Here is a 14772-nt window from a genome sequence, read left to right as displayed (position 1 = left end):
ATCTTCCTCCAGATATCCACCTGACACGCTATTTATTGTCCAACTCCCTCCTTTGGAATGCAGGCTCCATGAGAGCAGGGACTCTGCCTGTTTTGTTTGCTGCTATGTCCCCCAAACCTAGAAGAATGCCTGGTGCATAGTAGATGCTTAAAACTTACTGGAAAGGTGAATGAAGGAATGAGTGTTTAGTATAACAAAGTAGGTTGAGAATAGGAAGTACCTGTTTGAAAGTAAAATTGCTTGCCTGGCTACTACTAGGGAGAAGTCTGCAACAGGCATCACGTAATCAACATTTTCTATGTAAAACCATGTAAAAATGAAGAGACACTTGCAAGTCTTCTGTAAACTTTTATTTTATACTTATGGGCCACTGCCAATGCAGGGGCCTTGGCTTCTGGCTCATTTCTACAGATCTACTTGGAAAGATGTGGTAAAGGTAGAAATTGGAACTACTCCTGTTAGTAAATCATGGTTACTTACTGGTCCATAAATAAAATGCACATTGAAGTCTGTGTTTTATTCAGAAATCTATGACTCTCTGAACTTATAAAATGCATTTTTAATATGCAAGAGACAAAATATCTTTAAAAAGAAGACAATTGTCTAAACAAAATGATGTGAACTATGGCTTATATTATAGGTATATATCACTGTATGTGATTCACCAGTATAGTAACGGAATTTGAGTGTTCACACATAGAGGAGGCCTGCAATGGCACAAGCTGGAACCTGATATCATTTTATACATGACTATGCTAAAATATAGCCCAAAAAATCAGCTTAGGTAATTTATCATCAGCAATCTATCTGGTGAAGTCTGATAGAAACATCAGACCTCTTGTCAGTCTCATCAGCACATTGAGTTGAGGAACCAGGACAATATACTACTTCAAAATTGAATGATTTTTGCTCTAGCACAGGAAAAAGTATAACCCCAAATACTGTTTTATCAAACCAACCAACCAACCAACCAACCAACCAACCAACCAGCTAATTAAACAAACCCTACTGTCAACCCATGGTGCATCCTCTTTCATGCTGCCTCTCATATTCCATTTGTAATGGCAACATGGTCACAAGGATTGTGAACACAGATATATTAACACTGACTAAGGCCAGTTGTCATGATGAACAACCACTAGATTCCACCCACTCAGAGTGTGTGCTGTAGTACAACTACAGGGCATTATTATTAGATTTCATTAAGTCCATACATACTGTCACGCACATGCATATATCACACACACAAGTATATTCCATAAAGACAATCACAGAAAAATTGGCTAAAAGAAATGTACAGTTGTTTATATATATTTATATACACACAGTAAAAGGTTTTTTGCCATACTCACAGTCTGTAAACATCTTGGAAAATGCCCAGCAAAAGTCACTGTGGGCCCTTTGAAATGGTGACCATGTGAGGAGCAGGGGTGGGGGAGGTGTTTCGATTCATACTGGAAACCCAGGGAAGTGAAGAACCGTAAGTTCATGGTGGCATTTGGGGATAATTATATTTCACTGACATAAACTCAGTTGGCCACCTTGAAACTGTTTCTTATATGGAAAAGGGAATGACCAAAAAAGTCTTACTGCCAGTTAACATTTTAAGAGAAATGAAGAGAATATGAGGTGATATGTATAATGTATATAGATATGTCTACATCTATATACATTATACATATATATATATGTACATCTATATGCACATACATACACACACATGTTACTATGACCAAAAAAACAAAGTCTCAGTGAAAATTTCCAAATCTTCAAAAAAGATTCAATCTTTTTCTATGAAGTGTGCTTTAGACTTCAATACATTCCACTGAAAGTCTTGGGTATAGTTGAATGATTTGTACATTTACATTTTGGTACATGACATTGGTTTTACACAAAATATCTACATTTTAAAAAGATTGGGTTTGTGAAAAATAGAATTATTTGATTCAAGCATTATTTTAAAATTTAACATAAAAATATGCTCCAGATCTCCTGTAATGAAACACCATTAAAAAAAATATATATATATATAGGTTCTTAACAATTCTTTGAATAGCAGCTATTAAACTGCCACATGTGGATATCAGTCTGTGCTTTAAGTGGCTGTATTTGTTGCAGCTTGAGAATTGATGTTTTAAAAATCAAAAAAGTGACATGAAAAACATTAACCTAATTGCTCATCTTACTGTCTTTGGCCAATTAAAAAAAAAGAAAACCTTGTCAAGATTGCAAAATTTTCATTATGACCAGTTCTCATGGAACATTCCATAGAACTGCCATGGAAGCTGTTAAGTACTCGGAGACTCTATTTTCATGCAAAAGTAGCAAATATCCTTCTGGTTTAATTGAACAGTCTCCTTTCTCCCTGCTAACTCCCAACATTTTTTGGTGCTGAATATAACATTCAGAATATGTAAATTAGATAAATTAAAGAAGAAAGACTCATTGAATTTGTGACTATAAACCAGTCCACCCTCTGATGTTTTGGAAAGCATTTTTCTGGGGTTGGGGTTGCATCATGGGAGAAGACTTGGAGAAAAGATTTCTGGAAACACAGTTGCTGCGTGATTTTTTTTTCTCTTCAACAGACTTTGAAGGAATATTGATTAATGTTTCTTAAGTTGTTTAGTTAATACTGTCCTTATGGCTGCTCCTCTCTGTGTTGTGGTTGTTTTGTTCGTGGTTCTTCCATTGTATGCTTGTTCCATTCATGGGGACCGAGGTCATCAGACTTTTGGACTGGTAACAGCAGCAGCAGAGGCAAGACTGGGAGAAAGAACAGATTCTAAATAACCTGAGCCTACCAACCCATTCCCAGCAGAACACAGAGGCCTTGGCTTCCTACCAACAAGGGGGAAATGGCCATACAAATTTGAGGACAGAATGTGAGCCTGAACAGTAATCTAGAGTATGGAGCCTATAATTTCTAGGTAGAAGTTAAACTGCCCATTCTAGTGCTGGAAAAATAGATCCCTTGTTTCTTGTTTTAAGTTATTCACCAATTCAAAGAGGAAGAGAAGGCAGTGTTGGCCTGAGGGAGATGTTCCATGACTTGGGGTAGGCGTGGATGGAGAAGAGTCCAGAGGGGCCTGGCATTTCCGCAGTGTGCACCACCTGCATGGGGCACCTCATCTGATGTTCATAATGACCTTAGGTGGTAGGTACTATTTTCCTCATCTTATTAATGAGGACAGGGAGGTTTAGGGGAGAAATAGGCAGAACTGGAATTAGAACCCAGGACTCTAGATTTCTCCAGCATATGCTACCTTTTTCTGCAGATCAGTCAAAAGACATGTTTAATTTCCGAGAGTTTGTACATTGATTTTTCCTTTCCCTCTAATTAGTATGTAAATTAATCAAAATGATGTTGGGGCGCCTGGGTGGCTCAGTCGGTTGGGCGTCCGACTTCGGCTCAGGTCATGATCTCGCGGTATGTGAGTTCGAGCCCCGCGTTGGGCTCTGTGCTGACTGCTCAGAGCCTGGAGCCTGTTTCAGATTCTGTGTCTCCCTCTCTCTCTGATCCTCCCCCGTTCATGCTCTGTCTCTCTCTGTCTCAAAAATAAATAAACGTTAAAAAAAAAATTTAAAAAAAAACAAAAAAACAAAATGATGTTAACTCCAGATTATATATTATCATGACCAGCATTTTAGTCAATCCTTCTTTGGGCAGAATCTTTCTTATAGCATTTCACGACTTGTAAACATTATCAAGTAGACTTCAAAAAGGTGTTGGCTAGAACTTCCATGCCAAGATTCATCTATTTGTATGATTCTTTGGTAAATATATGTTTGTCTCCTTCTAGATGGCAAATTACATGAGGGCAGTCATTGTGGTTTTCCTCTCTTCTCCACCCCTAATAATAATAAACTCATACTGACAGCTTATTATTGTCTCAAGTGCTTAACATATATTAGCCCACTGAATCCTACCCATGAGATAGCTAATCTATAAAATCAGATGATCAAACTGAGGAGGCAGGAGGGGTACCACCTGGACCTGAGTTAGACAGTTAGCAAGTATAAAGCTGTGGTGTAAATCAAGATTGTTTGCTTCCAGATCCTGCAGCCTTGACCTCTACACTATTCTTCCTAATATGTGCCATAAACTGAAGTTAAACATCCTGGCCAAAGAGAACAAAATCCAGTTAGAATTAACTGTATGCTAAATCATCCCAGGAACTGCAGAAATGACGCCTTGGTAAGAAGTGCATGGAGCTTCTGGAGGACGTGGGTTAGCTTAGCTGCAAGGAAGTTTGAAGAACATAAGGAAACTGATTTTGAATGAAATTACATTAGTTCAGATTCCCAGGGCAATAAGCATTTACTCTCCTTGAAGAGGCTATTATTAAATATAGTATTAAGCAGCATTTAGCAAGATTGTTTTTAACAACAGAATTTATATTTTGTTGGAGACTGTGGTTAAAGTCTAAGATAATGAAAATCATGAATAGGCTTTATGTATTCTATGCAGTCTGGAGCTCAAATTTGAGCATTCCTTTTAAAAAAAAATTTTTTTTAATGTTTTATTTATTTTTGAGATAGAGAGAGAGACAGAGCATGAGTGAGGGAGGGCCAGAGAGAGAGGGAGACACAGAATCTGAAGTAGGCTGTCAGCACAGAGCCCGATGCAGGGCTCGAACCCACAAACTGTGAAATCATGACCTGAGCCAAAGTTGGATGCCCAACTAACTGAGCCATCCAGGCACCCCTTGAGCATTCCTTTAAAAAAAATGTTTTTTTTAAAGTTTACTTATTTGAGAGAGAGAGCGAGAGCGAGCAAGCCTGAGAAAGATCAGGGGAGGGGCAGAGAGAGAGGGAGAGAGAGAATCCCAAGCAGGGATCTCTCTGACTCTGAGCTAGATCCCATGAACTATGAGATCATGACCTGAGCTGAAATCAGGAACGAGATGTTTAACCGACTGAGCCACCCAAAGGCCCCTTGAGCATTTCTTTTTAAAGCAGTGTATTTAAAAAAAAATTTTTTTTAATGTTTATTATTTTTGAAAGAGAGAGAGACAGAGAGCAAGCAGGGGAGGGGCAGACAAAGAGGGAGATACAGAATCAGAAGTAGGCTCCAGGCTCTGAGCTGTCAGCACAGAGCCCAACGCGGGGCTGGAACTCACAGACCACAAGATCATGACTTGAGCTGAAGTCAGCTACTTAACCGACTGAGCCACCCAGGTGCCCCTTGAGCATTTCTTTTTAAAGCAGCATACTAAATTAGCATATTATTAAGTTAGTCTATTTTATACCTCTGAATATTTTGTTGTCTGAACTGATCTTGCTTTTCTGACAATTTTTCTGGCAATATTGCTTTATTTTTTTTAACTTTATTTTTAATTTTTTTAAATTTACATCCAAATTAGTCAGCATATAGTGAAGCAATGATTTCAGGAGTAGATTCCTTCCCATCCCCCCTCCCACAATCCCTCCAGCAACCCTCAGTTTGTTCTCCATATTTATGAGTCTCTTCTGTTTTGTCCCCCTCCCTGTTTTTATATTATTTTTGTTTCCCTTCCCTTATGTTCATCTGCTTTGTCTCTTAAAGTCCTCATATGAGTGAAGTCATATGATTTTTGTCTTTCTCTGACTGACTAATTTCACTTAGCATAATACCCTCCAGTTCCATCCACGTAGTTGCAAATGGCAAGATTTCATTCTTTTTGATTGCCGAGTAATACTCTATTGTATGTATACATATACATATATATATGTATGTATATATATCTCACATTTTCTTTATCCATTCATCCATCAATGGACATTTGGGCTCTTTCCATACTTTGGCTATTGTTGATAGTGCTGCTATAAACATGGGGGTGCATGTGTCCCTTTGAAACAGCACACCTGTATCCCTTGGATAAATGCCTAGTAGTGTAATTGCTGGGTCATAGGGTAGTTTTATTTTTAGTTTTTTGAGGAACCTCCATACTGTTTTCCAGAGTGGCTGCACCAGCTTTCATTCCCACCAACAATGCAAAAGAGATCCTCTTTCTCCTCATCCTCGCCAACATCTGGACAATATTGCTTTATGCTAACAATCTGACTCTCTAGGTAACAGAATATGATTTTAACTTCTCTACTAGAATTAGCCATGCTTGTTGGCTACTTAATATAACCATTTGATTGTCCTTAAAAAATACGTGCAAAACATTCTTACCTGGAAACAATTTTTAAATTTCTTGCTCACAAAGTACAGAGCTATTGGGTTTATACATGAATTCATGGTTGCCAAGTTAATACCGATGTAATCCATGAGCAGCAAGAAACTAGAACAAAAGAAAATAGTGTAGAATAATTAGAAGACAATGTTTTTAAATCTGCTAGCTAGCATTTATCCTTAGAATAAGCATTTTTCTTGCCCAGGAGCCATTTCTTATAGGTGGCAGTCAGAATTTTTTTAAAGTGCTTGTTTAAATGGCAGTTTCAGTTCTGCAGAACATTTACAGATATACCTGCCACTTGGTTAGCTCAAACCATTATGCACAGCCTCAGGAGGGGAGCCACAAGCCAAGCTATGGCTTGCACAAATTTGGGGATCAGTCATGGGCTATGTCAGCTCAAGAAAAATAATCAACTTGGCAGTTTTAATTTTCACGGCTAATGAGACTATAGACTAGGTGGTTTGTAAAAAGTATTATAAGTGTGCAAATTAGGGAAACTCCAATTTCCTAATGAGTACACAGGATCATACCTAAGTAATTCACATCGGTTCTTGTCCATCTCATCATACACGGTTTTCTTCAAAATACGGCTTAAGTGAAGAGGGAACCAGCAAAGAGCAAAAATTACCACCAAGCAGAAAACTGTTTTTGCCACTTCTCGACGCTAAAGGAAAGTGAGGGGAAAAAAAGTACAATAAGTTTAGTGTTTTTCTACCAGAGGAAAGAACTATACAAAGGAAGTTGTAGATAGCAAAGAAAGAATTACTTAAAAAAGAGCCAGAACAGCATACCTCACAGTGCCTCTATCTCTTCAATATTTAGAGTCCAACTTTCTAATCAAGGAGTTGCTAATGATTCTTTTGGGTGGCTGCCAGGAAGGATGGTGGACTCAAACTGGTTATTAGGGTCAGGATAGAAGTTAGATGTCAGGGAAATGGGAACTAGCTGGAGCTGAGCCAACACTGTGGCTGCGTGTGTGTGTGTGTGTGTGTGTGTGTGTGTGTGTGTGACTATATGGGGGAGATGGTTAGCTAAAAGCCTCCATAATGGGTAGCTAGCATTAATGACAGCATGGCAGTCAAAGTGACTGAACCTAGCATAATAAAGAAGGAACAAATCTATGAAGATATTTGGAAAACATAAGTAGGAAAAAGAGAAAAAGTCAATAGCAATGTGTTTCCCCCATTTCTTGCTATTGAAGAAAGCTAGCACTGGGAGTTTTTTGCTTCTAAAATTCTTTTATTAATGACATATAGCTTCCAACGACATCTTGTTTGCAAACAGAGGGATGAGGGTAAAGGATTATCAGCAATGATGATTAGAACAAGTGGGACATGTTGACCCTGGACTGACTTCACTTTGAAGGTTTACATACTTTTGAATTTGTGTAGACCAGAAAAATCATAGGTTAGGAATTATCTGCAACAGTCATTTGTGTGCATTATGCTTCAGCATTAAAACGCATGCATTTGAAAGCCTAACTAGGAACATAAAATGCAACTCGTCTGTAACTGGGATCAGTTAATGTCAAAATAAAATTGATTGAAAACAGGATTTGGAAGGGTAATGCTGGTTCAACCCAAAGCATATAACATTAAGTATGGGAAGCCTACAATAAACCCACATGATTAATAGAGCCATTTAAGAAGATTTCAAGGCAGTTGTCACAAACTGCTGCTCTAGACCAAAGGACTGGAGTTCTTTAATCTTCCAGAGTTATTGGGTGGGATAGCTGGGATATGGCTTCAGAGAACATATAAGCTAAGCAATGGTTGAGAAAATAAAGAGTTCCAATCTGTAGGAATAGGGGATTATTTTAAAGGGTCGTTTGGTGTACACAGGAAGACAATGTGACCAGAAAAAGAGAAAAGGAGGGTACTGGGTGCTGGGGGAAAGGTTATCCCCCTTGAGCACACCCTCAAAGAGGATGATCATTCGAAAGCTATTCTCCTGTTTTCCTTACTATCAGTCAGAACCGTGATTTTATTATGTCAGCAGGTGAGCCTGGGCTAATCATCTTCATGGCCACCTGACATAGTCAGACCACTGAGATCAAGCAGAAATCATTGTAAGAGGTTTCTGGAAAAGCTACTTAAAAGTGGAGGGTACTCCTTCTGATGCACACACTAATATGATCTATATTCTTTCCCTTTTTGCTGCCTGGAAATCTGATATAAGGGTAGAGTTGTAGCTACTGTCTTCCAATACTAAAGGAAAAGTCAGCAAAACAGCAGACCTCTGGCTTCTGAGTCTCTTGAACACTGAACCAGTGACTTTTTTTTTTTTCCTGTGGGAGAAAGAAGAAACCTCCATTTGGTTTGCTCAATGTTATTTTGGGTTTTCTGCTACCAGCATCCAAACACAATCCCTAACTGATAAAAGATGTTGAAAGAATAATACAGAGAAATTCGAGGAAACCGTGCAGAAAGCAAGACCAGAGCTATATAGGATACTAGTTAAAGGGTGACATGGCCTTTCACTGAGAGCTAGCTCCCTACAGCCCCCATGGAAGGCTTTCCAGTAGGCTTGCTCTCCTGCTGTTGGAAACTGCTACAGCTTGGGTGTGACAAAGGCAATGACTACTGTAGGAGGACCAAGTCTTTGCTTTTAATTTCCACTTGGATAAGCCAATCGCTTAACCACCCTTATGCGGACATCTACCCTGCTTATATTTCGGGGTGCTTGGAAGAAATCAAATAAGCAAATGACATGCTCTTTGGAAACATAAAATGCTATGTAAATGTGAAGGAGCATCCTATTATTGTGACCAATCCCTATTCAGTTATTTTCAGAGCAGGTACCATTCATAGCTTAAACACTCAATCATGGTGCTAATGAAAAAGTCAACATTGAAAAACACTATGGGGTTTTGTTTTTGTTTTTGTTTTCTATAAATCTATTCTAATTAATTACCTCCACTGCAGGAGTGAAACACAGTAATTGCTTGATATATTTCACATCTGCAGCACTTGAAACATTCATGCCTGAACAAAGTCATACTAAATTTTCTCAATATAATTTTCTGTTAAATTTTAATAAAAAATATAGCTACCATTTTTATGGCATGCAAGGATTTTACAAAGTACATGTATGCACCTAATGCCTTTGATTTTTGTAATAATATTGATTCACATACAATTATGCCCAATTTATAGATAAGAAGCTGAAGACTCAGAAAAATCAGTACAATAGTTGAGAAGAGTTGCTGATGAAGAATGTTGCTTTTGTTTGGTAATTGTAGAGAGCAGATTTACAGGCTTCATCAACAATTCATTATCTTTTGGTGCGGTTGGGTGTTCTTATCCACTTCTCTGCTGAGACGGAGAATTTACCTGTAGTCCTAGTTTTACTCTTTGAATTAATATATATCAAACATTTTCTGGGTACTTACTATGAGTTGGGCTCTATTATACACTGTACATGCATTAGGTAATCCTCTTGATATATTATTATATACATTTTGTTTAATTTTTTAAAAGTAGGCTCTATGCCCAGTGTGGAGCCCAACATGGGGCTTGAACTCACAACCCTGAAATCAAGACCTGAGCTGAGATCAAGAGTCAGATGCTTAATTGACTGAGACACCCAGGCACCCCTATTTAATTTTTTAAAATTTAAAACTGAATCAGTATTTGTACAGAAAGGTACAGATATTATTGCATATATTTTATGAAGACCCAGAGATTCAGAGAGATTAAGCAATTTGCCCAACAACACAGAGCCAGCAAGTATAAGTGTAAAGGTTTGCCCTCTAAAGTCCATGGCTGTACATGTTCTGTTTGCTTCCTGGTAGTGAGGGAGGGGAGGGAAGGGCAGGGAGGGAACCAACAGCAGCCTCCTATTATTGACATGTACAAATTTTGGGGCTATCCAAAATCTGACCTCTTTTTATGTACCCAATCCCATTTCCTATCCTGAGTCTTACCTTGGATGGTTTTCTAGTGAGGTTCATCTCTTTTTTCCACTCCCCAAATGCGTGGTGCCTGTGCCATGTTCTAACTAGACTCCTCTCCTCCCACTTGAAATGCCCTCTGTCTTCTTCTTCCCCATCAAACCCATTTATCCTTTATGAACAGTTCGATCTCCCTCATCCATGACAAGCGTCTTTGTGACTTTGTCTTTATATCATCCTTGGGTTTCTACAGCATAGGCTACTTTTACCATATTTGGTGATTCTATTTTCTAATTTTTTCATGTTTGTATTTTATTTCTACACCAAGACTGCAAAGCCTGCTAGGGGAGAAAGTCCTATGCCTCTTTGTGTCCTGGCACAGTTCCAAGCCCAGTTCAATTCACAGACACACAAACACACATGTTCAATATACTCTTGGCAAACTAAATGAATAGTTCCTCTCTATTTGGCCCTGCCTCCAGGCCACCTGTTTTACAGGCAGACTCTCTATTTCACAAAAGAAATTCCTAATACTGGGGCGCCTGGGTGGCTCAGTTTTTAAGGATCTGACTTCATTCTCCTCAGGTCATGGTCCCGTGGTTTGTGAGTTTGAGACCCACATTGGGCTCTGTGTTGATGGCTTGGAGCCTGGAGCCTGGAGCATGCTTGGGATTCTGTATTTCCCTTGCTCTCTACCCACTCGTGCTCTGTCTCTGTCTCTCAAAAATAAAAATAAAACATTAAAAAAATTAAAAAAAAGAAATTTCTAATACTATAACTATAAATAAAACAGTTATAAGACTTTATTTTTAGCAAACCAGGGTAAATATGCTAAATAAATACACTTATTTATAGGTCTTCTGTTGTCTGGGACAAATAAGTCTTGGCCAAATTTTCACGATCTTATTAGGTTTACCTGTTTAAGGTGTTCACTGAGGGCAATTCTCAAGCTTCCGTTCCTTCTGTTTAACATCTCACAGGTCATGAGGGTGTAGAAAATTGCAGTGCACACCAAGGGCATGCAGAAATAGAACCCGAAGAGCCACCAGTCTTTCACATCTTGGTAAAACTGTAGGGTGAAGAAAGGGAGAGAATAGGAGGTGCATTGTAATCTAAATTTACTGGGCAGTGCTCTGGTAGCTTCAAAATCTTCGTGCTTGTAGATATGTTTCTACATTCACACTTGTGGTAAAGGGCTTGGAGGTGGTGCTCAAAACTCAATGGAAAATCCAAAATCCAATGGAAAATCCAAAAATGATCCTGGCTTTCTAGTAGCACATGAAGAAATTGCACTTAAAAATAATCCTGACAAAGATACTTTTTATAAACCGAAGTTGGTTTTAATAACACAGTGGGAGAGCCCTACTCAAGAAGAAGAGTTCCCTCCCAAAGCTCATAAAGCATGATTTTGAGATAGATAGAATATGTATTTATCTTTACTTATTGATGAGCCTCAAAACTTTGCTAGTGCCAAGTTTACTTTTGACTCTTGTGGTTAAAGTGTACTTAATGTGAGTATCTTGTGTGGTAACAGCGAAGGTTATGAATGGCTTATCTGTGTAGCTCTGGTTACTGGGAGTTAACCCTTTGCCTGGTATGCTTGCTATGTGACCTTGCAGCCAGCCAATTTGAGCCATCAATAACCATGCCCTTTCTCGAGCTCTTAATACTTATCACCTGGAAACTATTGAGGCAGAGTATCTTATCTGAAGGCCTATTTAGCATTATCTCTCTGTGGGCAGGATTTGTAAATACTAGTATTATTAAGTTTTATGTCTTTTTAAAGGAGAAAATTTAGTACCCTACAAAATGGAAATTAGAAAATTATATCTGCGTTCTTCCTCCCACTAAGTTAATCACCGACTTAGGAAGAAATGCTTTTCCTTATACTCTTTCTCCAGATTGTTTATTTACGAAGGATAATGCAGCCTCCTGTATTATCTCAGTTCCCACAGTAAAAAATAATCATGCTGCTCTGTGAAAAACCGGACAGTTGCTGAATATAGAAAGAGGCCCAGTAGGCTACATTTATAACATGTCTATTAAAATAATCTATAAATGGTTCCTGAGGAAAAAAAGTTCTGGGCAGAGGTTCTTAACTGTTTCTATGCTTTGGAAGTCTGGTGAAGACTATAATCCTTTCTGAGAATAATACTTTTATATGCATAAAATAAAATAAGATTACAGTGGTAGCCAATTATGTTGAAACACAGCTATCAAAATATTAAAATTCTGATCTAGGTGTTTATTAACAAATTAAATGAAAAATCAAATGGTGGTTCTAATAACCATCAGAAGTTGAAATAATGATGAGCAGAAATGATATTTCAAGATTATCCAACTGTTATGTTATGAAAATGTCTATTACTTCCATTAGTGGAAATATAATGGTTCTGTTAAATATGACTGTGGTTTGTTACCTACATTCATAATAGAAGGAAATGATAAATTTCAGTTAGAAGTTAGTGAAAATCAATATGTAATTTCTTTTCCATTCAGGTTCACAGACCCCTGAATTCTATCCTAAGGTTAGTGCAAACTACACCAAGGGACTTGGTTTATTCAGATCTGTTTATACAAGTATTTCCCTCTCCACATCACACTGTAGAAAGATTTGCGTACTGAAGTAAACAAAACAAAACACAAGAACAAAAAAATCAGAACTCTTTGTTTAAGTGCACACAAACACTCCTTTAAGTGCTCTCTTCACTTGTACCTCCTTCTTCCAGATGCATTGCTGCCTGGGTGTGAATGCCCTAGAAGCAGCTGCAGAAGGTCTGGAAGCTGACCCCTGAGGGGTCTTGATGGAGTCCCCTGCCCCCTCCATGGCAGAGGCCTGTAGAGAAAGGGGTCACACGTTTCTTTTGAACTAATGTCATCGGCCAGGGTATGGAGGGACCTCCCTCCATTCTAGGTTAGGGCAGAGTTGAGGAGGAAAGAATGGAACACAAGCTGGGGGAGAATGAGTCTGAAAACTTCAGACTTGGATGGAATCTAAAAAACAATCAGTTTGAACTCATACTTTTCATTGTAATCCCCTTAGGTAGCTAGCTAGTCTTTGCTTGCCCACTCTAGAAGAGAGACTCGGTTGTTGTGAAGTAGCCCATTTCATTTTGTCTAGTTTCAATTGATTAGTGAGCTCATTCTTATACTAAGCCTCTTCTCTTTAACACTTTTGTCGGGAATAGCTAGATTGCTTATTTGCACTGCCCAAATTCTGATAACCTCCTGCTGCTACTTTGTTTTTCACTATGGACATCGACTTAATAAAAAGGTCAGTAGATAAACAGAAGACCTTAATTTTAACATCGCCAGTTTGCCAGTTTTCATGAGTACTTTTAATTTTAAAAGAAGAATTTCCAATGCAGGAAAACTGGTCAACTGTAAAACCACTAATTTTGTGAATTTTTCAAGTTAGGAAAACATACCTGGAGATGTCTGTGAAGGATTAAATGTGGAATCTGAGCTGCATGAAACCTACATCAAAGCACTAAATTATGCTGATTTAAGAGAAATGGTTCTCCTTTTCCTCCCCAGTCCACATTTGACTAGTTTGGCAAAGGAAATATGCATTTTAAACATGTTTCCCAATACACTCAGTTATGTAATTAAACTTTTCAAAAAAACATTAATGTGGTCAGATATATCAAACAACAACTGAATTTGTTAAAGAACTAAAACACGTTTTAAAAGGTTCTGCAAATTTGTTATTTGTATATTACATATAGAATTTGTACTAATATAAGTACATGAAGTATAACTTCCTACTTTAAGTTAGTAAATCTATCTTTAAAAAAGTGTGAGGAATGTGCATTTCCCCAAGTAACATAAAATACATATTAGCATGCCCATCAGATGGAAATTGTTGTGCTGTATTACTTATTATAAAAACAAATAGCACTGTGTATATATACATAGTCCGCCCCCCCCCCCCCCCCCCCCCCATCTATCTTTCTGAGTAAGTTTGTTTCAGATTCTGAGTTGTTTGGGGTAAAACTAGAGTTGTGTCTACAATTGTGCTCTAATATAAGAGTGAAAACAAAATAGTTGCTCTAATTATGGGACTGAACTAACAGAGTAAGCCACACTGGGCATTGTAAAAATATCAACAAGTCTTGGCGATGGTAAAGTATATATGAAGACCTCCTCTCCTCCCCAATTTCCTTTAAACTCTCCATACCTCCATGAATTTTGATGTGGCATTGAGCATACAGGTTTTGTGCTGTTCACCCCTGTATTCAAAGGGCACCATGACGAAGCCGATAGCTTCAGGGATAGCCAGGATAAAAGAAAGGATCCAGATGGAGACGATCTCAATGGCAGTGATCAAGGGAATCCCAATTCCCTGGACACGACTCCAGGAGGCAACTGCTCTGTACCTGAAAAACAAAAGCAGGGTGGGGGTGGGGGGAATGGAGGCAGAACCTAGTTGTTAGGAACTTTAAAATTTATTTCATTTAAAAAATAATTATAAATGCTAGAAAGATTCTCCCCATAGCCAGTGACCAATCACTGGAACTTTCCAATGAGTCCTGGAACTTTCTGTGAGTCCTGATGTGAAAAATAAGGACCCTTCTGTGAGTCCTGATTTGAAAAGTAAGTGGAACCATTAAGAGTTCCACCCCTTTGGGAATCAGGTGTCTGGCAGGCCTGAGTCTGAGGTCTTCATTTAGGATTCAGGAAAATCTTGTGATGGCTTATAATGGGCCAGCATCA

The 14772-nt window shown here is 38.3% G+C and overlaps 1 protein-coding gene across 1 annotated transcript in view; it reads right to left on the bottom strand.

Moving 5' to 3' along the window:
* Nucleotides 1–335: 335 nt before the first annotated feature.
* EDNRA (endothelin receptor type A) overlaps nt 336–14772 on the bottom strand; it is a 61081-nt gene continuing 46644 nt past the window's right edge. The window contains exons 4-8 of the mRNA XM_060654015.3: nt 14237–14435; nt 10973–11125; nt 6695–6828; nt 6161–6269; nt 336–2766 (exon numbers count right to left, since the gene is read on the bottom strand). Of these exons, the coding sequence (XP_060509998.1) occupies nt 2626–2766; nt 6161–6269; nt 6695–6828; nt 10973–11125; nt 14237–14435 (736 nt within the window). The 3' untranslated portion in view covers nt 336–2625. The remainder of the gene's footprint in view (nt 2767–6160; nt 6270–6694; nt 6829–10972; nt 11126–14236; nt 14436–14772) is intronic.

The sequence above is a fragment of the Panthera onca genome, chromosome B1 (genome assembly GCF_046562875.1).
Source record: "Panthera onca isolate mPanOnc1 chromosome B1, mPanOnc1 haplotype 2, whole genome shotgun sequence".
NCBI classification, from domain to species: Eukaryota; Metazoa; Chordata; class Mammalia; order Carnivora; family Felidae; genus Panthera; species Panthera onca.
The sequence above is the reverse complement of the archived record's forward strand: the minus strand, read 5'-3'. Positions and strand labels throughout refer to the sequence as shown.